This window comes from Panthera leo, chromosome B3, assembly GCF_018350215.1.
Source record: "Panthera leo isolate Ple1 chromosome B3, P.leo_Ple1_pat1.1, whole genome shotgun sequence".
Classification (NCBI taxonomy): Eukaryota; Metazoa; Chordata; class Mammalia; order Carnivora; family Felidae; genus Panthera; species Panthera leo.
The window spans coordinates 98,173,648-98,198,894 of record NC_056684.1 but is presented as its reverse complement, the minus strand read 5'-3'; the positions used below and the strand labels follow the sequence as shown (position 1 = coordinate 98,198,894).

The 25,247-nt window shown below is 39.3% G+C and overlaps 2 protein-coding genes across 6 annotated transcripts in view; one reads left to right on the top strand and one right to left on the bottom strand.

Annotated features, from left to right (window-relative positions):
- The window catches only part of PYGL (glycogen phosphorylase L), a 69,640-nt gene that overhangs the window by 36,766 nt on the left and 7,627 nt on the right, over window positions 1-25,247 (top strand). The window contains exons 18-21 of one of the 5 annotated variants that reach the window (XM_042943198.1): window positions 1,648-1,782; window positions 2,217-2,283; window positions 4,827-4,999; window positions 17,506-17,768. In XM_042943198.1, coding sequence (XP_042799132.1) covers window positions 1,648-1,782; window positions 2,217-2,283; window positions 4,827-4,999; window positions 17,506-17,665 — 535 coding nt within the window. In that variant the 3' untranslated portion in view covers window positions 17,666-17,768. The other 4 variants (XM_042943196.1, XM_042943197.1, XM_042943194.1 and 1 more) reach the window with 4 other exon arrangements.
- ABHD12B (abhydrolase domain containing 12B) lies at window positions 5,082-16,862 on the bottom strand. Its single transcript, XM_042943199.1, has 5 exons — window positions 16,547-16,862; window positions 7,836-7,918; window positions 6,531-6,609; window positions 5,828-5,946; window positions 5,082-5,703 (listed from the first exon to the last, which is right to left on the bottom strand). Exons 1-5 carry the CDS (start codon window positions 16,661-16,663, stop codon window positions 5,676-5,678), a joined length of 426 nt encoding a protein of 141 aa, XP_042799133.1. The 5' UTR covers window positions 16,664-16,862; the 3' UTR covers window positions 5,082-5,675.

Here is a 25,247-nt window from a genome sequence, read left to right as displayed (position 1 = left end):
TGGTATCACTGAGGTCCTGCACTCTTCTCAACTCCCATGAGTATCTTAAGACCATTACTTTAGAATCTCTGTCAGGCATATTACTTATCTCCATTTTGCCTATGTCTCTTGCTGTGATTTTGTTCTGTTCTTTCATTAGGGACATATTCCTCTGTCCTTCGTTTTGTCTAACCTTCTGTGTCTGTTTCTATGTATTAGGAAAGTCACTTACATCTCCCACTCTTGATAGTAGTGGCCTTGTGAAAAAGAGGTCCAGTAGTGCCCTATAGTGCAGTGTCCCCTGTTCACCAGAACCTGGTACTTCAGGGGTATCTCCTGTGTGTATTGCATACACCCTTATGTTGTGGCTGAGCCACATTTTCCTCCAGTTCAGGTGTCTGCAAGGCTCTTTGCCTGTTGTGGGCAGGGTTTGGTCCCTGTGTCATTAGTGGGCCAGTCTGGGGCTGCCTTGAGCTTGAGTAGAGTCAGACCAGGTATTTTCCAGAGCTGTAGTCGCAGCTGCAGTGTACTCTCCCTCTGTTGTCCCCTGAGAAGCTTTTATTGATGGGTGGGGACTGTAGTCAGACCAGCTGTCTGCCCCCAGCCCTCTTGGGCCTGCAGTTGGATTGTTGTATGTGGTTCTCTTTCCCTCTCCCTGGGGCAAAAGTCACTTTGGAGTAGTGTTGACCCCCTTGGGGGCTGCTTGCACACTGCCCTGCCTGTGGCACCACTTTGGATGGGGTCCAGCCAAGAGCATACTGTAGGGAGCAGGACCACAGGAGAACACGGGGGCAAGGTGGGCAGTGCCAGCAAGGTTTGCACAGGTCTGCTGTGGGAGGGGACCTGGAGCAGAAGACTGGCTGGTGAGATGTATCTGCAGGGGAACATGGAGGCTGGGCACACTGTTAGCAAGTTAAGGAGCAAGTGTTGGCACAGCAGTTGTTCTTGTAGGTGTCCATGTGGCTAAGCTGGGGGACAGGAAAGGGAAATAGCACCTACCAGCTCCTTTGTTCCTAGAGAAGCCTCCCAAAGACCCCTGCCCCTCTAGTACATGCTCTCAAATTAGTAAACTGACATTCCTCCAGTTTACCTCAGGTGTTTTTCAAACTTCTGCTTCCATGCTGTATCTCCATAGAGCTGTTTACTGTACTATCTCTTTAAAGTCAGGGACTTGGTTTCCTATTGCTCTCCCAGAGCCAGCCTGCTGATTTTTAAAATCCCAGGTGGTAATCCCCGCTAATTATAAGAACTCACAAAATTCAACACTTCTGGTTTTCAAAGCCAAATGTTATGGGGATTTGTCTTCCTCATGTGGGTTCTTCTGTGTGAGAGTCTGTCTCTCTACCCTCTCCATGCCCACAGCATCCCTCCCTCCTAAAGACAGTCCCATGGGTCACTTTAGTTCCCAACCATGTCTCTGTTCTTCCCACCCTCTTTGGCGTGGCCTTTTCTCTACATTTAGCTGTGGAGAGTCTGTTCTGTCAGTTTTTGGGTCATTTTCTGGGTTATTTACACTAATGTGGGTGTTACCTAGCTGTATTTGTGGGACGAGGTGAGCTTAGGGTCCTCCTGTTGCATCATCTTCCCTGGAAGTCACCTGTCTAGGGTATTGTTAATCACATATACTAACTTAACCTTTTTCTTATCATCCCCACTCCCATCTCACAGGTATGATGCAAAAGAATATTATGAGGCACTTCCAGAGCTGAAGCTTGTGATTGATCAAATTGACAATGGCTTCTTTTCTCCCAAACAGCCGGACCTCTTCAAAGACTTAATCAACATGCTATTTTATCATGACAGGTGAGTTCCCACAAGAAGATGGTATTTCAGCCATGAAAAGTGGACAAGAATATCTTAAACCAGCTGTAACACACCCATGTAATTAGAATGCTCTGTGATCTGAGAAGCTAACCTACTCTTAGAAAGAAATATTAGATATTCTCTACTAACCAAGCTAGGAAGGTTTAAGAACAAGACCCACAAATCTGGTATTCTTTTTCTCTTTCTGCTGGTATACCCAGCTTTCACAAACATCCATATGTTGACATTCTTATCTGTGGAAAGAACCATATAAAGGTTGAAGCTGGTTAAAATTCTTGTGAATTGAAATGTAAGTTTGGTGAACCAGCCATACCTGACATTAAGTAAAACAGAATTTTAAGTAAAATCTTAGCACACATATTTTAATGAAGCTTTTTGTTGGTTTGTGTTTTCCTTCCAATCACAAAAAACAGGTTTAAAGTCTTTGCAGACTATGAGGCCTATGTCAAGTGTCAAGAAAAAGTCAGCCAGCTGTACACGGTAAGTACATTGATGAGACCTATAAAAGGACCCAGTTTACTATGGTTAAAATTTTTGTTTCTTTTTATTAAATCTAAATAATAGGGCCCCATTATCAATCCAAAAAGAGAAGTGAGACAACTATCTAGGTTATTCAAATCAAAACTTGGCTTTTGTCACATTCAGGCAGAGGCTGAGATTTGACATGTAAGTAGTAATTGTGAATGTTTTAATATTCAAGTAAAAATATCACAATTCAGTATTTATTGAACACCCACCATATAGCAGGCATGGCCTGGAAGCTAAGATTATAAAGCCAAGTTAAATATGCATTTTACCAACTCGTTGATTTGACAGAGAGGCTTTGGGGACTCCTTGGTGGCAGGCACTGGACTAGAGCTCACCACCAAAAGTGTACATCACAGTCACCGGGAGCAACTTCTCCAAAACACGGCTGCCAGCCCCATTCTGAGAGGTGGTGACCCAGTAGTGGGTGGGATCACCATCAGTGTCTGAAAACTTGTTAAGATGATTCTCAGGCTGAGCCTCAGTTAATTAGGTCAAGGACTGACCCCTAGTCCAGGAAAATTGCACAATAAGTACCTCTCCTGGACTACCCATGGAGTGGGGCTATCTGTACGATACAAATATGTAGAAAGAGGGGAGGTTTCATGTTTGAATTTTAAAAAGGAAAAGAAAGGAACAAGAAAGACTGGGCTTTATTAAAAAGAAAAAAAAAAAAAAGCTAGAGCCATGTGAGTAACCCTTCACATGCAAGGTTATACATCTTCAAATAGCCTAGCCCTCTAGGAGCATTTAGTAAATGCTAATAAAAATGGAAATTTAGTAAATATAGAGAGGTTGATCATCTCTGATAAGAAAGACTTTCAGTAATTGCTGGAACTACAGAAGAGTAGATACAGGAGACTGGCTCTGTGCCAGGACTCCAGGATGGTTTTCTTGAGGTTGATGCCCTTGAGCTTTCTGGGCATGGTTTCCCTCGCTCATATAGTCTCCATTTTTGCCCTTTAATTCAAAAGCCTTTATACAGCAGAACAGCAAGTTTCCATAGAATTTTCTCCTGCCCTTTGGACACATGACTGACTACTTCCAACAAAAACATGCTTCACTAACATTTCTTTCTATTCCTTTCCCAAAACAGGTGACAGGTAGTTCCTACAGTTATCCCATGGGTCCCATTGGGGTTTTAAAATAAGATCAAAGCCCATGCTGCTTTACAGACCTTATCTTCTGGTAGAATCATATCCAGTCCCCCAAAAATGTACAGACCACAGTAAATTCCAGCTAATGGCTCTAAGCAAGGAAGGGCAGTCCTTAAGCTGAGTGGCTCACTACCTGCCTCCAAGAACTCAAAACAGACGAAAGAAAGTGGCCAACTCAAGCTCTTTCCTCTTGATCTCAACTCATGCTATGTGTAGAATGGCTACAGAGGAAAAGAAATATAAATAGAGCAAGACAGGAAAATATGAACAAGGGCAAGGACAGATGTGAATGTCAGTTTTGCACAATGGATCTCTTTGCTAATGTTCTGGCCCATATCCAAAGATGCCTATCTCAAGGCCCTGCATTTGGTTCAGTCTTTCTTGTTCGTTTGTACAAATTGCAGTTTTTACTCTTAACAATAATCATATTGTTAGGCTTAGAAACATGTTGGGAAGTCTATTCATTATAAATTTAAATAGTTTAAAAAAGTGAAAAAAGGTTTTTATTTTCCTCTTATTTTAGTAAGTTTTCAAAGCCTGAATAAACTGATTTTAGACTCTGTTTTGCAGTACTTGTGGAATAATGGAAGTTTTAGTTTTTCTTCTAAATGCTTATGATACATTGCTAATGGCTTTGAATCATGCTCTGGTCATTTTTAATGAACTTTCAGAGTTCTTTACAATATCATGAGAGTGTAAAATAAATAGCTTCTTGTATTCTTTTGTATAAAAATTATAAAATTTGGATATTATATATTTTATTAAGGGTAAGGCCTTAACTGATCCTGTTTTGAAATCCCAATGGAACATTTGGGATTCAGTATAAATCTACTGGAGCATCTTCTTTCAGAAAGAACAAAAAAAGAGAAGTAGGTCAATACATTCTCCCATTAGATTATTTGCTGCATGATAGCTGTCATTCTAGAGTTTTTCAAACTATGATGTCAGCCACAGGTTAAATCTCTTGACATGGCATCTAGCAAACAATGAATGTTCTGTCTAAAGGGAGGTAAAATAAAAAATAAAAGCATGGGAAATATGGCTTGCATGCCAGAACACTATAACCATAGCAACAATTACCAATTAGGGAATTTATATCCATGATTTCTCTTAAAATGAAAAATACTTTTTTTTCACTCTTAAATACATTCTAAATAGGAGAAAAGCACAATCTGCCCTATCTAGCTCTCAGCCATGAAAGAAATATATTTATGATTCACTACAACTTACTCTTGTCATTTTCTCCATGAAATGTGCTTGGGTATACTTGGCCTAGCGTTTGTCATAAAGTTTGATGGGCACTCAGGCTGTGGGCCATATATATGTATGTGTTGTTTACAGAATCCAAAGGCCTGGAACACAATGGTACTCAAAAACATAGCTGCTGCAGGGAAATTCTCTAGTGACCGAACAATTAAGGAATATGCCAGGGACATTTGGAACATGGAGCCTTCAGATCTCAAGATTTCCCTATCCAGTGAATCTAGCAATGGGGTAAACAAAGCCAATGGAAAGTAAGTTGTAAAATGTCTCTAGAAAAAAAATAGCTTCTTACTGGATTTAAACACTTTTACAACATTCTTTGATTTTGTTTTGTTTTGTTAGCAAATAATCTAAGAATTTCTGGGCATTGGGAAGAAAGTATAAGACTGTATTAGGGCTAAAAATAAAGTGTCAATTTACAAGAGCTGCATGAGTGCCAAAACTTGTTATTTGATGGCAGATTGAGTAGCATGCTAGAACTTTTCCCAGTGCTATTCAAAAAGCTAGGAAATACTTGAAATGTTTTAATTCCATTTAAATTTACTAAACTAAAACAAGGTATTTAACTACATCGGAGCACCTTTCCTACACTTTTAAGTCCCAACCACAGACCACCTTATTCATAAATATCCCCAGGATGTTTAATAACTGCACATTTTTAGATGGGATCCAAATTTTACCAAATTCTGATTCTCTACAGTGAGGTTTCAGTTTGTTCCACAAAGTAAACTGAGATAAGGTAAATGAGAACTTTCAATAACACCTAGCATCCATGCTTTCCCTCCTTACTAAAATGGCAGGTGACTTGTAGAAATGTCAGTGACTTCAGCTCATCCAAGCAGCCCGGTGCAGTTTCCCATAAAAAATATATATCATCGGTGGTGTTCAGACCAAGTCTTCACTGTAGATTTCCATCCCTCTCAGCCCTCATGCCCACTGCTTGCTCAGGAAATCTCTGCAAAAAAAAAAAGGACCTAGGTCAGCTCACATGCCTTCTCTACTTCCTTGTCTAAGTAAGCCAGAGCAGCCCTAATTGCCTTGAAGGGAAAAATAATCACATTTAGTAAAGCAACTCTTACCTCACAGTTTTTAACAGCATGGGGCTTTTACAGAGCAAGTTGTGTTGGAAACCAGGAGGAAAGATCACCATCTTGACCCTCTCTTTGTTCCTGTATGCATTATGTGCAATTTCATAGAGCTGCACGGGACAGAAAGACCGAGACTCAAAGGCTGACAATCAAAGGTGGTGTTTTTCTAGTTTAATTTTCCTAAGAGGGTACAGAAGCAGCCATCTTGGGGAGGTAGTCCCATTAAGTCAGAGACGAGGGAGTCTCCACTCCCTCCCCCCAGCTGGTTGCCTCTACAACTGAGGAACTGAAAGCTGCACAGCTCACGCGAAACACTGACGGGTCGTCATCCTTCTCCGCCAACACCCTCCCTGCATGGGGACAGGAACTGCAACAGACCATCTCTGTTTATTGACATCCCATTTTTAGAGCTGCTGTGGGAGAGACTACATGGAGGTTCCCATAGCGGCCTGGGATCTTTCTATACCTGCAGATGCATGGATGAGGAACCAGGGTCCACCACAAACACACCTTCAGCTAAGTAGCACAGCACACTAATGCTTCTTGTATACGCCAGGCAGCATGGCTATTTAGGGGTGGAGAGAGTCCCTCATAATGTCAGAGACCCTCCTGTGGGCTCTAATCAGACTGTGGCTCGATGAGAGAATAGTGAAATAAGCATGGCATGTTTCAGTCAGCACTGGGCTTAGTTTACCTTTTTTCCAAACTCCAAAGGCACCGTGTTGTCATCCTCACCATGTATGATGAGAAGGGGAGAAGACAGGGATTTAACACTAGGGACAAGTAGAAGAAGAACAGTCTTGAGGTTTGCCTTAAAATACAGGATCTCTCTTTCCTTCTCTCCCAGGAACCACAACTTTGTACATAATAAACTTCATATAGTAACTGTTTCTTTCCAGGCAAGATTATCTCTCTTCTGTTTACTCAGACAATTTAATTAAGTATTTAATTAATTTAACTTATTTCTATGTGATTTTTTAAAATAATGAAGAAGAAAAATACTAAAAACACTGAATTTTTATACTTAAAAGGACCTAATCTTTTTCTTTATTCTACCTTATTTCATAATTTCTGGAATATTTTAATTAAAAGACCATATAAAAGAAAATAAAACAACTCAAAACCCAAAAATAACAAGAACCACCACAGGACTAAAGAGAACTCTTTGTAGCAATGTTTTACTTTCCCCCATAAATGTACAGATGGACACATGATCAACAAGTTTAATCAGCTTCCTGGTCAACCTCCTGATTTAGTAATTCAGAAAGGCTACAGCAGGAAGAAGACTTGTTCCTCACTCTAGCAACTTTCTCAAACAGTACTCCCCAAATTCTGATACTCATCTACCCCATCCCAGTGACTCACTGTTACTCCTGGGAAGGTTAGATCCCTCAGTTGTGCTGACATAGAGAAAGGACTGATAACAACGGCCCATTTGGAGGCACTCTTACCTTCTCCAGCTGCAAGAGCTAACCTGCCAAATTTTGGTCATTAGACCAAGTAATGTTAGGCTAGACCCCAGAGCTCCTTTTAAAAGGTCCTGATTTCTTTTTTTTTTTTTTTTTTTTTTTGGGGGGACAGAGAGAGACAGAGCATGAACGGGGGAGGGGCAGAGAGAGAGGGAGACATAGAATCGGAAACAGGCTCCAGGCTCCGAGCCATCAGCCCAGAGCCTGACGCGGGGCTCGAACTCACGGACCGCGAGATCGTGACCTGGCTGAAGTCGGACGCTTAACCGACTGCGCCACCCAGGCGCCCCTAAAAGGTCCTGATTTCTGATAGACCCTAAATCTACAACTCCCTTTACGACTTCAGAGAAAGTACTGAATTGGTGAAGTTATAAAATCAGACATGAGGAAAAATATCAAATACTAAATATTTGTGGACACGTTAGCCCATCTAAAAATTCTCATCTACCCATTCAGTAAGTCACATGATAGTTAACCCCCTCCCAGAATCCCACAGATATAGTAATGACATATTTTCATCATTAGCTTACTTTTCATCATTAGGGAAGACTATTTTGTCTTTTCTCAGGGCATCCATAAGCATGCGTAAAAATCCTGGAAGTTTCCGGTAAATCTATTTTTTTAAAGGAAAAAAAATTAAAACATGGCCTATATTTGTGTCATTTGTTAGTTTCCTACATGAATTTTAGTAATGTAGACAATAGCAACTTACTACATATAATAAACTTTAAAAAAAAAAAAAAACCTCATGAATTTAAAAGTAACTCGTGTCATTGTAGGAAAATTGGAATATACCAAAAGGAAGAAAGGAGAAACAAATCACACATAATCCCCACCATCCACAGATAATCACTGTTAACGTTTTGTTGTTTTTGCTTCCTATCTTTCTTTAAAATACAAATAGCACCCCTAACTCTTTTTCTTCACACTTGTAAAGAAGCAGTGATATGCATAATCTAAAAATTGCCTCTATGGTGAACATAATTTACTGGTTTAGGTGTGAAACAGAATATTCTGATTAGTCAAAAATTCTGATGAAAGTATACAATACATAGATAATTTTTTAAAGGATTTAAACATTAGAAACTGTTGAATAAAATTTAATGTTGCAGTGCTTTAAAAGGGCAATTTAGGTTTTAACAATGACCACAGGACTCCAAATATAAAAATTATCATTCTAAACATACTGAATTTCCTCTTCAGTGGCAAATTATAGTAAATAGAAGGCTAGCCTAATTAGCTTTTACCACATTGTTATTAAATCAATAAGTAAATTCGTTTACATGTCCTAAAAAACATCCATCTCAACTGAATATGAGGAAAAGACAGGAACCCTGAGCAATATTGTACCTTTGTCACAAAATTCTAACCCTACCCCCAAACTGTATCCCCAATGCATTCATTTCTCTCCATTCCCACTGTCACCCAGCATAATCTACCCTCCTCTTGTTTGGATTGTGCCAGCAGTCTGTTGTGGCTCCCTGCTTCTAGCCTCAGGCTGCTATAATCCACTTCCCATGGGGAAGCCAAGGTGGTAGTTTTGATGTGCAGTTTGTGTCATATCACTCTTTTGTTTCACATTTTCGAAAGGCACTACCTTGGCCTTCGAGGCTTTACAGAATGTGGCTGCTGTGTCTCTGCCCTCTCACTAAGCCCACTCCTGTCCACCCTCAGGCCCTGCTGCCTTCCGTTCCTGGAATATATCAGGCTTGAGCCCATCTCAGGACCCCTGCCTATCTTTTCCCTCAACTCAAGACCTCCAGATTTTCCCATGACAGCCCCTTATCATGCAAGTCTCACGTCAGATGACAGTTAAGAGAGGTTTTCCCTACCCCCCGCTTCCCCACCACCCAGTCACTCCCTGTCACAGCACTACTCACTCCTGAGAATCAGCTTATTGTGTACTTGCCTTCTCTCTGTCTCTCCAGCAAGTATATATACTTCCTAGGAGGTCAGGCCACCATTTTCTTCCAACCGGTGCTATTCCCAGAACCTAGAAAAGTTCCCGGTACCTAGCAGACGCTCGGTACCTACTTGCTAAAGATGGAATGAATCTACTGTGCAAATATCCCTGGCGTAAACGGTAAGCTATTATCTGTCATTTTCATCTTAGTGTGACTTGAATTTCGTTCAGATTTTATTCCTTGGAATAGATTTGCTAAGAGAAAAGGCCAGAAAAGTATCACATGTATTCCTCCATTGTGCCTACGAGGGGAGTGGGGAGGAAAGAGCAATGTAATAAATGGGGCATTGCCAAAGGAAGGAGATGAGTACAGCATAGGGAGGCTGGGGCCAGGAAAGACAAACAACTGCTTCACAGTTTAAAAAAGAAAAGAAGGATATTCACTGTAGAAGCAATTTTTAGGTTATGCATATCACTGCCCCTTTATGGTATGGAGAAATTAGAGTTGCCAGCTAGCATAAATCATTTACTGTAGTCTCTTGCTATGAACTGTAGTGATAGAGAACAGCATCTTTCTAAATATAATGAACTTAAAAAAAATGTGGTTTCCTGATTTTAAAAAATAATTCCCGTCACTATAGAGAAAGTGGTACAGAAAAGGTACGCTGGGTCCAGTACAGACAAACGTCTGCTTCACAATTTTGGTGTAGGCCTGCTGTTTTCAGGAAACTTCCATGTTTTCATGGGATTTGTTTGGCTTGCATTTCTTGCATGGTCTCATGGCAAGTGATTTGCATTCAGGTGCAACCTGGAGATCCTAATACACCCTCTCATGTCCCTTCTTCCTTTTCCCTCCTCTTACCCATAACTAAGGGCAAGATTTCTTGTTTTGTTTTCTTTTCTTTTGTGTTTGTCGTCTGATTCTGCCACCCCTGGGATCAGGACTCCTCTGAGGGAAATTCAGTAAGAGAAGCCCTTCAGCAGTTCATCTCAAAGTCCAAAGGCATAAAAAGAAAGCAGGCCCAAGTCAATCTACTCCCACTATTCCTTACCAGCCAGAGGTAAGGAGACTTAGACTCTTGAGACTCAGCGGTCACACCATCCCCTCTAGCCCAGACTACAGTGATGGGCTCCTAATTGGTCTTCCTGCCTCCTGTCTTCTGGAATGCCACCAAATAAATATCCTTAAAAGACCAGTTATGCAAAACGTACTGTCACAAAGCTTTGGCATTACCACACAAGCTACTTAAAACAAGGAACTTCTATCTTGACTGCAAGCTCATCCACATCTGGCCACAATCTTTCATTCCAAAGGCTGCACAATTCCAGTCTGTCTGCCTAGAGTTAGAAGATGTAGGATTGAGTCCCATTTCCTCTTCTTATAGGGTGTGTGACAGCTGGGGAAGCCTCTGAGCCGCCATTTCACTCAGCTCCTAAGTAGAGGCAGTGATGCCAAACTCAGAGAGTTGCTATGAGGATTTAAAAGGATGACAAGTATGCAAGATATTTCATGGAAGCCTTATATGACTCTCAGGTATTTTATAACACACAGTTGCCCCATTCCACAACGTGCTTTGGTTCACATTCTCCCCTCTCCTCTGTGTTTGCTAACTGTTCTCCCTTACCTTCAAGAAAGGAACTTAGATCCTATCTTATGGCCTTCACTGACCATACCTGCACACGAAACCCTTCTCTTCCCTGAATTCTTCCTTCCCTGAAATTATTGTTCTGGATCCCACACTAGCACTTACCTTAATCTACTTTGCAATAGAAAACATGGGAAGGGGGGAACACACATTGGTTGAGTGCCCACCAGCAGCTGGGTACTTTGCAATGATTATCTTACTTAATTTAATCTTCTAAACAAGTATAGGCAGTATCAACCCCATTATATAAAAATGGGAAAACTCAGAGCAGGGAAATAACTTACCAAGGTCATAATTGGTTAGTGGCAGAAGCCAAATTTCAACCCAAATCTGTCTGGCTCCATAGCCCATGCTGTTTTTTCCACCGTGTCACGCTGCCTTCCTATTTTGAGTAATGAAATTGATTCCAAAGTGACATATGGAAATCCCTGTCATTGTTTTATACCCACTATTAATTTCCTGTCTCCCCAACTAGACAGGAAGTTCTTGCGAGTGAGGACCCATGCCTTTCACTCTATTTGTATGTCTCACGCCACCTACATGTTCTTATTTAACAGTCATATTCAGAGTAAAGGCACTCCACTGATACAAAAATAGTTAATGGTCACTCAGTGCTTACTTTGTCCTGGGAACTATTATATTATAGATGCTTTTCATATGTTAATTTATCTAGTTATCACAGTAATCTGGAATAGGTTATTATTACCCCCATTTTATAGATAAAGTGTTTAGTCCTTAAAAGCAATTAGTCCAAGATTATACAGCTGTTACACGACAGCCCTGGAAATCAAGCCAGCAAGTCTGACGCCAGAGCTGTGGTTCTTAAAGACAACGTGATACTACAGAACTCCTACATTTCTAAACCATAAATGTACCTATTAAACTAAGGTTATATGACATTTTTAATTAAATTCCAAACTTAAAAATATTAGGAGATTCCCCATTTCTAATAACAGAATTGTTACAAACCAAGCCTTTTGCCCAAGACAGCTAGAAAAGCTGGAAAAAAAATATTTTAAAAACCTTTCTGTGAAGATGTCAGAGACCTACCAAGGCAGTGAGGTCTTGAGTGGTCTAGATCCCAGAGAGGAGGGAATCTCAGAGAGGTGAAACTGACATTCAACACCACTTTTCCCCTGGAGACACAGCAGGCAAGTCAGGGAAAGCAAAACAGTAGAGACAAAAGAACACAAATAGAAACAGATGACACAAATAGAAAAGAACATAGTAAGAAAGTAGATTTAAACCTAAATATATCATAACCACATTAAGTTAACTAGACTACTACAATTAACAGACAAGGGTTGTGGTACTGGAAAAGAAATCAAAACCCCACTACATGCTGCTAATGAGATATATGTTAAATACAAGAATTCAGAAACGTTGAAGGTCAAGGAATAGAAAATGATACATCATGCAAACACTATTCAAAACAAAGGTGTATTAATATCGGACATGGACAAAATTGACTTTAAGTCAAGAAGCATTATTAATCAACAAAAGGGATATTTCATGATAAAAAAAAGGATCGATTTCACATGGAAGATATAAAATTAAATTATTACTAGATGTATGTTCCTAATAACATACCCTTAAAAAAGCTAAAGCAAAGATTGACAGAACTAGAATAGAAATAACTCCACAATGATGATGATGAGACATTGTAATACTCTTCCCTGGGTAACCAATAAAACAACCAGTGAGAAAAATCAGTGAGAATATAGAAGAATTGAGTAGCATGAGTAATCTTGACCTAATTGACATAAATAGAACACTATGCCAAAAACGGAACATATTCTTTACAAGCATATGGAACATATACCAAAATTGGCCATATGTTGGGACATAAAGCAAGTCTGAATAAATTTCAAAAACTGAAATCGTACAGAGAGAAACCTCAGATCATGATAGAATTAAGCTAGATATCAATGCCAAACATAACCAAATCCCCAAATGTATCAAAATTACAAAATATACTTGTGAATAACCCATAGGTCAAGAAAGTCACAATTTTTTTTTTTTTTTTTTTTTTTTTGAGACAGAGAGACAGAGCATGAGCAGGGGAGGGGCAGAGAAAGAGGGAGACAGAATCGGAAGCAGGCCCCAGGCTCTGAGCCATCAGCCCAGAGCCCGACACGGGGCTCGAACTCACCGACCGTGAGATCGTGACCTGAGCTGAAGTCGGACGCTTAACCGACTGAGCTACCCAGGCGCCCCAAAAGTCACAATATTATAAAATATTTTGAACTGAATAATAATTAAAATACATTTGAAAATGTGGGATGCAGCTGAAGGGTGGCTTCAGTGGAGTATGCCTTCATGAATAAATTAGAAAAGAGGAAATACTGAAATAAATTATTCAAGTACCATCTTAGAAACTTTTTAAATTTTGTTTAAAGTTTATTTGTTTTGAGTCTCTGCACTGGGTGGGCCTAACACAGGGCTTGATCCCATGACCATGAGATCATGAATGAGCAAAAATCAAAAGTTGTGTGCTTAAAACCGACTGAGCCACCCAGGCATCCCTAGAAACTTTTAAAATAATAAATTGAATCTAAAGAAAACAGAAGAAAGGGAATAATTCAGGTAAAACCAGAAATTAATAAAATAGAAAACATTCAGCATAGGTAATCAACAAAGTCTGAGTTGGTTCTTTGAAAAGACTAAAAAATAATTCTTGCTATAAACACTGGCTGTCTCCCTTCTCCTTAGCCTTGGATAACCAAAGCCATCACCCCTAGAAGGTTATGTCACCTTCCTCCAACCTATCCTCTGACCCTGGGGATAACAGAAACAACCACCCCTGTTAATTCGCAGCTTAGAGTCCCATGTGGATTAGACCAAAGCTACACTTTACCTGAAGTTACATCTTGTTCTGCTCTTTCCCCTTCCCTATCCTACAACCCTCATTCAAATGACCTTGCAGGCTTCTCCTTTATGGTACTCTCTCAATAAATCGTGACATCAAATCTCTGCCATAGGTTCTGCTTCTAGGAGAACCTGACCTAAAACTAAAATTAAGAAAACCTCAATCAGTCAACATAAATTTATAAATACCATGTTCATAAATTGGAAGATTCAATATTAGAAAAGTATCAATTCACCCATGTTATAGACCTAATGCAATTCCAGTCAAAATCCTGGGATGTTTTTTATAGAAATTGGTAAGCATATACCAAAATGTATGTCAAAATACAAAGGATCAAGAATAGTCAAGACAAATATTCAATAAGAAGGAAAAAGCTGAAGCAGTTACAAAAACCTATATTATACAGCCATAGTACATAAGAGATTGCAGTATTCATATAAGAATGGACAGATAGACAAGGGAGAAAAATGAGAATCTACCAACAGATCCATATATATTAAGCCCTGATATATGCAAACATTGGCTCTGTAGAGTTGGTAGGGAAGGTTTGTTTAGTAAATGATATGAAACCAAAACTGGATATCCACATGGACTGCCTCGTACATATACAAAACCAACCTGTAAATTATAGCTGTAAATGTAAAAGGTAAAACAGAATTTCTGTAAGATAGCATAGAAGAATATCTTCATAATCTTTGGTAACCAGAGTTTTATTAGGCAGGACACTTTTCTTAAAAATATTAACCGTAAAAAATAGTTGATAAACTGGTCTACATTAAATTTAGGAACATCTCTTCATCATAAGATATCATTCAGGGAGTAAAAAAGGCAAAATAAGCAAATATACTTGCAGTACAAATAATTTTCTAATGAGTTATCCTATAAAAAAAACTTATCTTACAAATAAAAAAAGACAATTTAAAAAGGAGCAAAGACATAAACAAGTATCTTACAAGAGATGATATCTAAATGACTAATAAACTTCAAAAAATGCCCACCTTCGTTAGTCATAAGGGAAATACAATGAGATATGCATACAAGGGCAAGGATATGAAGCAACTGGAATGCTCACACACAACAGGTGGGAGAGTAAAGTAGTAAAGTCACCTTAGAAAACTGTTTAGCACTGTAATTACTAAAGCTGAACATATGCATATCTTACTATCCAACAATTCTACTCCTAGGGTATATACTTCAGTGAAGCATATACACGTTTGCAGAATACATGTTCAAGAACATTCATAACAACTTTATTAATTACCCCAAAGAGAAAGCAACTCAAATGTCCATAAACAACAGGTCAATGAAGTATAGTATATTTATACGATGATATACTATTTGGTATTATGTTCAATGTTATACAAATTATATATTTATATAATATATAAGTTATAAATTAAATTATATAAAATTATATGGCTCAGAGAGGCACACATAGGCAATAACACTATAAAGAGAAGCTTGGATATGATGACCATAAAATTCAGTGTAAGGACTGTATATCTAAGGTGAGCCTTATTGGATTGGGAAATGTCATACAGGAGACTTCTGGGGTACTAGTGATACTAATTTCTAGACTTAAGTGTTAGTTACATGGATGTTCTGTTCATAATTATTTGTTAAATTGTGTGTTTCCCTATTAGATTTCAAAATTAGAATTTCAATAAAGAAACAAAAGTACATGGAAAGATTGTACCTGAATTATACTTGCAAGTTAGTGAATTTATTAGTAATTAGAGTAATATAATAAATGCTCATTAGTGGTTACCTTAAGATGAATATTTAATTGTCTAAAACCAATTGGAAGTGTTTTATTGTATCTTAAATTATTCAGCATTCAGTATCATCTATTAATGGGAAGATTCCTATATTGAGATGGAGTTTATAATACAGTTATTCTCAAGATTATGTGGTTCTGTGAACTAGCTGTCCCAGGAAGTAATGAGCTACCTTCTCCAGAAATAGTTAAGCAAATTCAGAAAGTTCTATGGTGATTTATTGTAAAAAAAAAAAAAAAAAAAAAAAAAAAAAAAATCCAAAAGTAGGCAGTTGAATTAAAGTACCCTTAAAATGCCTTCTGACATTAACCAACAATCTAAAAATTTGGATCATGTTGTCATGTATCCCCTCTGAGAATCCTACCACTCTCTTTCTCTGTCTCATTTACTAACATTTATATGGAGGCATGACTCTAAGCAATTGAACATTAGGCATGGAATTATGAAATTAATAATGAAAATATTAAATTAGGATAATCTACATGACAGGTTTAAAAATGACACTTTGTTGCCCAATTCTTTAAACTTTATCTTCTTGGGAAGTTTGTCTTCTCTACTTGGGATAGAAGTCTATCTTCTTGGGAAGTTTGTCTTCTCTACTTGGGATAAAACCATTTGGTAGTTTCCTTGAATTCTCTAAAGGCTTTTTTTTTTAATCATAAAATAATGAAAAATATATGGCTGACAATAATAGGGCTAAAAATGATGTATGAGAGGCATGTTATCACCTTAAAAAGAAAGTGTAATAAACTAACCTAAGTCAAGTCTATTTAAAAAACTACATGATAAAAGATACAGTTAGTGGAAGAGGAGGAAAAAAACTTTGGCCCTTAATAAGCCACTATCTCAATTTATTAGAAGAAAAGAAAAGAACTAGAAAATCCAAAAGCATTGTGCCCTCCTTCAATAGCAACTGGCTAATAACTTGTCTTAGGTTAGAATAACTTAGAAACATATAATACCAGAAAATGGTTAATAAGCATAAGTGTGTGGAAATAGCTTTGGAAACACTTTAACATCTTGTGAAGATGAATCAGAGACTCACCTTTAACAAGGGATAATTGATAGTTGCAACCCATATGTTGGTAAATGGAGCCTCCAGGATAATAGCATCAACTGGGAATCCTTGAAAATAATAAAAAAGAAGTAACTCCTCTATCATATATAAATACTACCTTTCTTAAATAAGGAGTTCTAAGGTCTTGTACATGAATTGCCTATGCCAAAATTATTTGTGAAGCTTATTAATAATGCAGATTCCTGGACTCCACACTAGACTTGAGTCAGTCAAAATCTCGAAGGAGAGGGGTGGAGAATGCACACTTTTTTAAGTAGGCTTCATACCCAGCATGGAGCCCAGGGCAGGGTTTGAACTCACAACCCTGAGATCAAGACCTGAGCTGAGATCAAGAGTTGGATGCTTAACTGACTGAGTCACCCAGGTGCCCCAAGAGTGCTCATTTATTTTTTATTGTTTATTCTTATTTTTATTTATTAATTTATTTTTTTTTTTTGAGAGAGAGAGGCAGAATGTGAGCTGGAAAGGGTCAGAGAGAGAGGAAGACACAGAATCTGAAGCAGGCTCCAGGCTTTGAGCTGTCAGAACAGAGCCCGATGCAGGGCTCAAACTCACAAACCATGAGATCATGACCTGAGCAGAAGTCAGGTGCCCAACCAACTGAGCCACCCAGGCACCCCCAAGAATGCTCATTTTTAACAAGCACCCCCACCCCAAGAGATTTCTATGCACATGATAATTGAAAACCATTACCTTCTTCTAAAACATAAAACCACATTTTCATGACTTAGATAATTTAAGAAAGCAAAGTACTATAGGAAGGGAGATTGTTCTGCAGCTCATTGTTTAGAAAGTACTAGATGCTTACTAGGTTGTTTTAGCCAACACTCCCTCTAAGAACAATGAGAAAATGTGTGTTAGACGGGGATATGAATTTGTATATGTACACAGTAGTCCCCCTTTATCCACAATTTCACTTTCTGCAGTTTCAGTTACCTGCAGTCAAGTATGGTCCAGAAGGAGATAATCCTGTTTCAGTCATATTATCAGAAGGTCAGTAGTAGCCTAACACTACACAATGCCTACATCATTTGCCTCACTTCATCGTGTAGGCATTTTATCACCTCACATCATCACAGGAACTGAATACAGTACAATGTTTTAAGAAAGACCATAGTCATATAACTTTTATTATAGTATACTGTTATATATGTTAGTGTGTTATTATTAATCTCTTACTGTGCCTAATTTATATTTTGAGAGAGAGAGAGTGCAAGTAGGATAGGGGCAGAGAATCCCATGTGGGGCTTAATCCCATGAACGAGGAGATCGTAACCTGAGCCAAAATCAAGACTCAGAAGTTCAACCAACTGGGGCACCCAGGTGTCCTGTGCCTAATTTATAAATTAAACTTTATCAGGGGCACCTGGGTGGCTCAGTCGGTTAAGCATCCAACTTTGGCTCAGGTCATGCTCTCACGGATCGTGGGTTCGAGCCCTGCCTCGGGCTCTGTGCTGACAGCTCAGACCCTGGAGCCTGCTTCGGATTCTGTGTCTCCATCTCTCTGCCCCTCCCCCATGTCCCACATACTCTGTGTGTCTCTCAAAAATAAACATTAAAAAAATTTTTTCAAAAAAGCTTATCATAAGTATATATATATACGAAAAACATAGTATATATAGGGTTTGGTATTATCTGTGGTTTCAGGCATCCATTGTAGGTCTTGGAACATACTCCCCATGGATAAGGGAGGGCTACTATATGTATATGTGTATGTTTGAAGGCATCTCAGAGCTACTAAATCAATGAGATTTTGAGAGCCAATAACAAAAGAAAAACAGCCACAAGATTTTGAGCTGCTTTTCCCCTCAAAGCAGTTGAAACTTTGAAAGCAACAGTGGTGGCTGCTCATAGAGGCTTAGATCTAGAGAGAACTTTCAGCATTCCCACAGGATCAAAAGGACAAAAATTAGAGTTCAGAATCTGACAAGAAGGAGGGCTCAAGAAATTTCTCAGACTTTTGTTGGGACTTCAAAGGACTACACCCTGGGAGTAATGGTGAACTAGAAACAGACCAGCTGTCATAAAGACTGAAGCCCAGCTTCAAATCAGCTCAATTTCTGATTGAATTAAGGTGATCTCCCCTCTATTTTAACTGCCTTTCAGAAGAAAAGTAACTTTGTCTGGAATATTATCCCTAGTCCCTCAAATCACCTTTACAATTTCCATAAACAATGTCTACATTTAATCAAAAATAATTAGGCATACAACAAATAAAAACAAAAACATAAAGAGACCAAAAATACAAAACAACAACAACAGATAACAGAAACAGATCAACAAAGGAACTAGATATTGGCATTATGATATATGGACTTTAAAATAACTTGTAAATAAACTGTAATATAGTAAAATATTTATTAAAATTTTAATATTTAATAAAATTTGGTATTACATAGTAAACAGTGTACTATGTCAAAAGAAAATATTTAAACTGGAGCACAGGAGCACCTAGGTGTCTCAGTCAGTTGTGTCTGACTTTGGCTCACGTCATGATCTTGAGGTTTGTGAGTTTGAGGCCCGCATCAGGGTCTGTGCTGAAAGCTCACAGCCTAAAGCCTGCTTCAGATTCTGTGTCTCCCTCTCTCTCTCTGCTCTTCCCCCACTCATACTCTGTCTCTCTGTGTCTCTCAAAAATGAATAAACATTTTTAAAAAATTAAAAAAATAAAAATAAACTAGAGCACAAATAGAAAAATGTCTGGAAAACCCAGAAAAGAATATTGGAAACATACAGGACATGGGAACAGATCTAAAAAAATACATATAATTATAGTCCCGGGGGGAGAGAAGATGAAAAATGAGGTAGGCACAATATTTGAAGATATAATGACCAATTTTCCAAAATGGATGAACATCAAGCCAGAGTTCAGAGGTATTATGAACCCCAAGCAGGATAAGTACTAGGAAACCCACACCTAGGAAAATCACAGTAAAAATGCTGAAAACCAAAGACAAAAAGAATCTCAAAATAACCAGAAGAAAAAGTAAACATTATCTTCAAATTAAGGAGCAGCAGTAAGACTGGAAGCTGACTTCCCAATGGAATAGTGAAAGCCAGAACAAAATGGATGATGTCTTCAAAGTATTGAAATAAAATAACTACCAACCAAGCATGCCCAATGGAAATATCCTTCAAAAATGAAGATAAAATAAAGATATTTTCAGGCCCAAACTGAGAGAATTCTTCACCACAGACAGGCAGAACAAAAATCCCAAATGAAAGCACAGAAATGCTATAAGTAGTAAAAAGCAAAGAAAAGGGTAAATCTAAATACTGACTTCATACTATAAGAATAGTAATGTTTTATGGAGCGAGTAATAAAGAGGAAATTAAAATACATGATAGCAAGAGTTCATAAGTCAGGAATGTAAATGGAATTAAAGTGTTCTAAGGTCATTGCTTATCTAAGAAGTGAAGTACTCATTTGTGTGAGAATTTAGGTCAGATAAATACAGCATCATCAACACTGTGCAGGAAGTGTGTGCAGGGAGCTATGAGAACTTAGAGGAGCAGGAAATAATATCTGCTTTATTTCCATAACTAAGACTGCGTATAGCAGGTGACTTGCTTTCAAATGTTATGTAACTCAACCTGACCTGTATTGACAAGTTAGGTTTAAGATATAACGCAAGAGATTACGTGCTTTTAACGTACATCAAAATCCCCTTGTCCTATTCACAGAGATTCTAATTCATGAAAACAGCTAGGATCCAGGAACTGTGTGCTTATAACAAGCACCTCTGGGGATTCTGATACAGGCAGCTGTCAGAACACTTTGGGAAACACTGACATTAACGTGATGGAAGAAGGGCTGCAGCAAGCAAGTCCTGCTTGTTATTTCATAAATGTATTTTTTCCTCCCCTATAATCCAAATTACTCCATAGTAACATTTACTTCACAGTGAGGGCTTTTTCAAAGGTAATTTTAACTGTTCCTCAGCATTTACTTTTAATTTCATGATCTTGAAGAGCAACTGTTATTTTGTATTAAATAGAAAAAAAAAGCTTATTACACTATCAGAAACTGTCTCAGGTTGGGGTGCTTGAGGTATCTCTGTGTTCTGAGCGTGCACAGTGTTTACTTTCCCACCCCCAGCTAAGAAATAACGTGTGAGCATTTTATGGTACCTTTCTCTTCCAGTACTTTTGCGGCATTGGTTGCAACTCTGTAAAGCAATGAAAATTAGTACATTTGTGAAGCAGTAACTTAACAGTCAAGTAAACAGTACAGACATCCAATATGAGCATCTGATGAAAGCTCTGGACCCTCCGCTAGAACACAGACACAAAATTTCGCATAGGATTTCAAGGAGTTCCAGTGGCCCTAAATTAAGAATCCTTTTCTTTAAAACTCTCAAGGAGAGTTCTGGAATGGGTTTCAGTGTCACAGATGACCATAGAGCTACACCCTCCCGTGCATTACAAACTAGCATCTGCGATGGCAATTGTCTCTAGCCACATGTGGGATGTGAGAGAAACCAGAGCCCCCTCTCCTGGCTCAGTGCTCCTTCTTCTGTTCACTGCTGCCTTTGATATGACACCAAAGTCCTAAGGACCCACCTAAAGCCATCTTCAGACCCCACTTACCCTGTACCCAGAGAGTGGCCCCAGAGACACACAGGGGTGGTACCACTTCTTGCCTTGGTCCACTCATAGACACAAATAGCATCTGCAGTCAGCCCCTCCTCTGTGGGCTTCCCTGTGGAGTCCCCGAACCCTGGAAGTAAGGAAAGACAAGCACAGAATCACTACCTCCAAAACCGGGGCCATCAAAAGCCCTCCTGCTTATTGAAAAGTCTTTATATACTGTTCTTAACACATACCTCTGTAGTCCACAGACAGGACATGAAAGCCACCGTCACTCAGCACCTAGATGACAAAGGAGCTGTTACCATTTTAATTAGGGGGTGTAAACAGAAAAGGTGGTATAACCTCCTCAACACTTCCATAAAACTAGTTGTGATGGTTTCATAGGCAGGGAATAGATGAAATCTGCTGCCTGGCTTCAAATGTGAGAAGGTCAGCCTCAAAAGGAAAGGAGCGAGGCGGGGGCAGAGCAGGGTCAGACAGCCTGCTCACACCCCGGCTGTGCCCCTTACTGGCTGTGTGACCTTGAGCAAGCCACTAAACATCCGAATATGTAAATATTATTCTGAAAAGTGAAAAACACTAGTGGCTATCTTCAGGATCGTTGGAAGAATACGTGAAATGACATATTAAAGTATCTTGGTACATAGTAAATGTCTGTTTCAAGAATTCCCTTGAGAACAGAAGGTCTACACAGAGTTGTAGCAGAGGAGTCAAATAATGGGAAGATATTTATATTAAATATGAACAAAGAGTTAATACCAATCAAAAATAAACAGATTGCCTGATTCTGTGAAACCATTGCCAAGCCCCAAGTGGATGTATGAGGAAGGAATACGAAAATATAATTTCAAATGAAATGAATTGCAATGATAGGCAAAGAGAAAAGGGGGACAAAAATGGAAAATGTTCTTTAATCCTCACAATAGTCCCTAAAAGGTAGGTGTTATCCCCATTTTATAGATAAAGAAATTGAGTCTGAGGGTTTAGGTAACTAGTTCTTGGTCACCCAAATGGCTAGAGGCAGAACCAGGATTCACACCTGGGACTGCTTATGTCCAAACACTGCACTTCCCCTGCCATTGCATAGAGGTAGGTAGCCGAATCTCACTAGGAATCTTTAAATATAAATCCAACTGATAATGAGAAACGAAGTGAAACTTTGTAATATCTCCAAAATAGTTATCCAAGACACAGAGCAGTTAGGCATCCGGGGAAATTGGAGTATTCACGTGATCACTATACAATGAAAGACCACTTGATGAAACAACTCAAGAACAGTAACAGATCTTACTCCTAAGAATTGATCTCTAGGAGAAAATTCCAAAAGAAGAATAAACTAAAGGCTTAAAGTTTTCTCTATCAATATTGTTTAAATGATTTTAGCAGGGGGACTATTGACTTTATAATTAGATAATGTTGTATCTAAGAACAGTGGAATAGTTAAGTAAATAAACAATTGTCAATAAATATAATGGAGAATGATCACCTTTTAAATTAGTGACTGTGATAACTATGGGAAAACATGGAACAATGTTTATAAGGTAGTATTAAGTAAGAGCACAACATAAAATTACATGCAGATGCAATCACAGTTATATAAAAACTTTATATAAAGAGATAAAGACGGTAAGGTGGATTACAAATTAATGAAAACAGCCATGTTGAATGACTGAAGCTATGAATGAATGGATGAATGAATGAGACAATGAGAAGGAGGGAAGGAAGGAAGGCAAGAAGAAAGAGAGGAACGACAACAATAGTAAAGATCTAATTTTTTTAAGTTTATGTATTTTGAGAGAGCGAGAGAGGGCACATATGTGAATGGGGAAGGGCAGAGAGGAGAGAGAGAGAGAATCCCAAGCAGGCTCCACACTGTCAACGCAAAGCCTGACACAGGGCTCGAACTCACGAACTGTGAGATCATGACTGGGCACAAATCAAGAGTCGGACACTTAACCGACTGAGCCATCCAGGTACCCCAAGATTTAATTTTTAAAGGAAATCATCCATTCAAAGAAGAGAATGAAGGGCTAAGATGTTTGGTCAGGCTGGGAAATGATGACCATGGCACAAGGTATCCAGGGTCGGCCTGGGGGAAGAAGTCTTATCATACCTTCCCCTCCCACCCCAACTATCACAAGCATGACCTGGCTACTTTTCACACCTACACCTACGACTCTTTTCCTTTCTGTGCACACAGGGGATATACAATTCAGCTTTGCCAAGAGTGGGAGAGGGAAAAACACATGTTCTCATGGACATCAGCTTCACCACCATCTGGCCTAGGAAGTGTGGAGAGTGAGGTGCAGGGTAGAAAGCAAACCTAAAAATTAATAGACATGATCATCCCAGGCAGAACTGCATCCAGACCACCACTCCTCCGCAAGAGTCAGTCTGAGAAGGCAGTGAAGACAGGGAGGAGTAGACAAGAGAGGAGTTTCTTGTCTGAATAAGGGAGGGAGGATGAAGGGGGCACTTGGCCATGCTGGGCCTGGCAGGATTCCCATTAACGCTGTCACGCCAGGAAAGGGCTCTGAGGTGGGAGGGCATGTGGGAGGAGAGATCAGGTCCTGCGGTCAATAACTGGACAAGCAGCCTGGTCACCTGAGGGAGAGGTGACCCAATCAGGGTGTGGGAGAAGATGAACAGGTAGCTGCCCTACCAGCCATGAGTCAGATATGGCTGAGTGGAAAGCCTGCTCCCTCACACTTGGAAATGCAGGGGCCGCGCCCCACAAACTGTAGTCAGGTAGCAGGCTAGCGAGAAGAGCAGTGTGGCCACCATTTCACTTGCAAAACCCTTCATGGGACGGAAGCCAGAGCCTGAATGACTTTTTTTTTTTTTAATGTTTATTTATATTTGAGAGAGAGACAGAGCACGAAAGACAGAGTGAAAGAGAGAGGGAGACACAGGATCTGAAGTAGGCTCCAGGCTCTGAGCTGTCAGCACAGAGCCTGACACAGGGCTGGAACCCTCAAACCATGAGATCATGACCTGAGCTGAAGTTGGACACTTAACCAAGTCACCCAGGTGCCCCCTGAATGACTTTTAAAAGCAGACATTCTATGTCTTTATCCTCTTCCACTAAAAGAAAAAAAGGGGGGGGGGGGGGCTGTTTCCCATAGGAGTAACTTTCACATTTAATATACTCTCTCAACCCTCCTCCCAGCCCTCAGAAAAATCAAATAGGTCTTCAACTCCATCTGGTGATGAAGGTAATATATTTATGAAAGTGTTTTGGTTCTCAGAGATGTTCACTTCTGTTTTCATCCCCCGTGGTGACTGCAGGAAGAGAAACCCATGTGAGGGACTTTGAGCACTAGACACCAAACCCACTCTCAGGAGCTCTCAGTAGATATCCGTGCTGAGGGCTGAGAAAGATCTGTGGCTGTGGCCCAAAAGAGAATAAATAAAGACATAGAATTGGTACCTTGAGGCCCCTTCAGACATACCTTTACGAGCTTAAGTCTGTGAGGAGCTGCCCTGTAAAGGAGGTAAAAAAAAAAAAAAAAAAAAAAAAAAACAATTAAAAAAAAAAAGCAAGAATTAGGAATTACCATGACAAATCCAATAAAAATCACTATCATGGTTCTGGCATCTGACCTCATGCCTTTCTTTTTCAGGTTAGGAAAGTAAATAACTAGGAGGAAGGGAAATGGTTTTTGGTGTCATAGCCCGCTTGGATGTGTCAGGGTGAATGATGGATGGCTCCCCACCGCTGCTGTGTGCGTCTGTATGGGTGCCGGATGCCCAGGTGGCCAGTGCTTCTCAAAAGAGGCATGTGATTAACTACTGGTAATCCACTTCCTTTCACTGCTACACAGCAAAACTTATTTCTAAGAATACTTTTAGAAGCTAAAGGAAAATCAGTTCCGGAAAGTGGCTTTTCAGAACAAAGGATGACACAGCCATGTTCACTAAACTAAGATGTGCCTGTACCCTGTTCACCCTGCCATTAAGTGCAAGATGAAGTGAAGGAGACAGACTCACAGTCCCGAAGGTACAAGAAACCCTTTTTCCCCCAAATAACCATATCATCTACTCTCTATTAATAAAAGGGAGACAAAGATGATTC

Bases quoted from the DNA above. Each gene is read 5' to 3' on its own strand.
- ABHD12B (XM_042943199.1), bottom strand. From the start codon at position 16,663: ATGATAGAGGAGTTACTTCTTTTTTATTATTTTCAAGGATTCCCAGTT. The intron at 7,919-16,546 runs GTGAGTCTCTGA...TTAAAAAAATAG, and splicing joins TCAATTATCCCTTGTTAAAG to ATTTACCGGAAACTTCCAGG. The intron at 5,947-6,530 runs GTAAACTAAGCC...TGTCCCGTGCAG, and splicing joins CTTTGGAGTTTGGAAAAAAG to CTCTATGAAATTGCACATAA.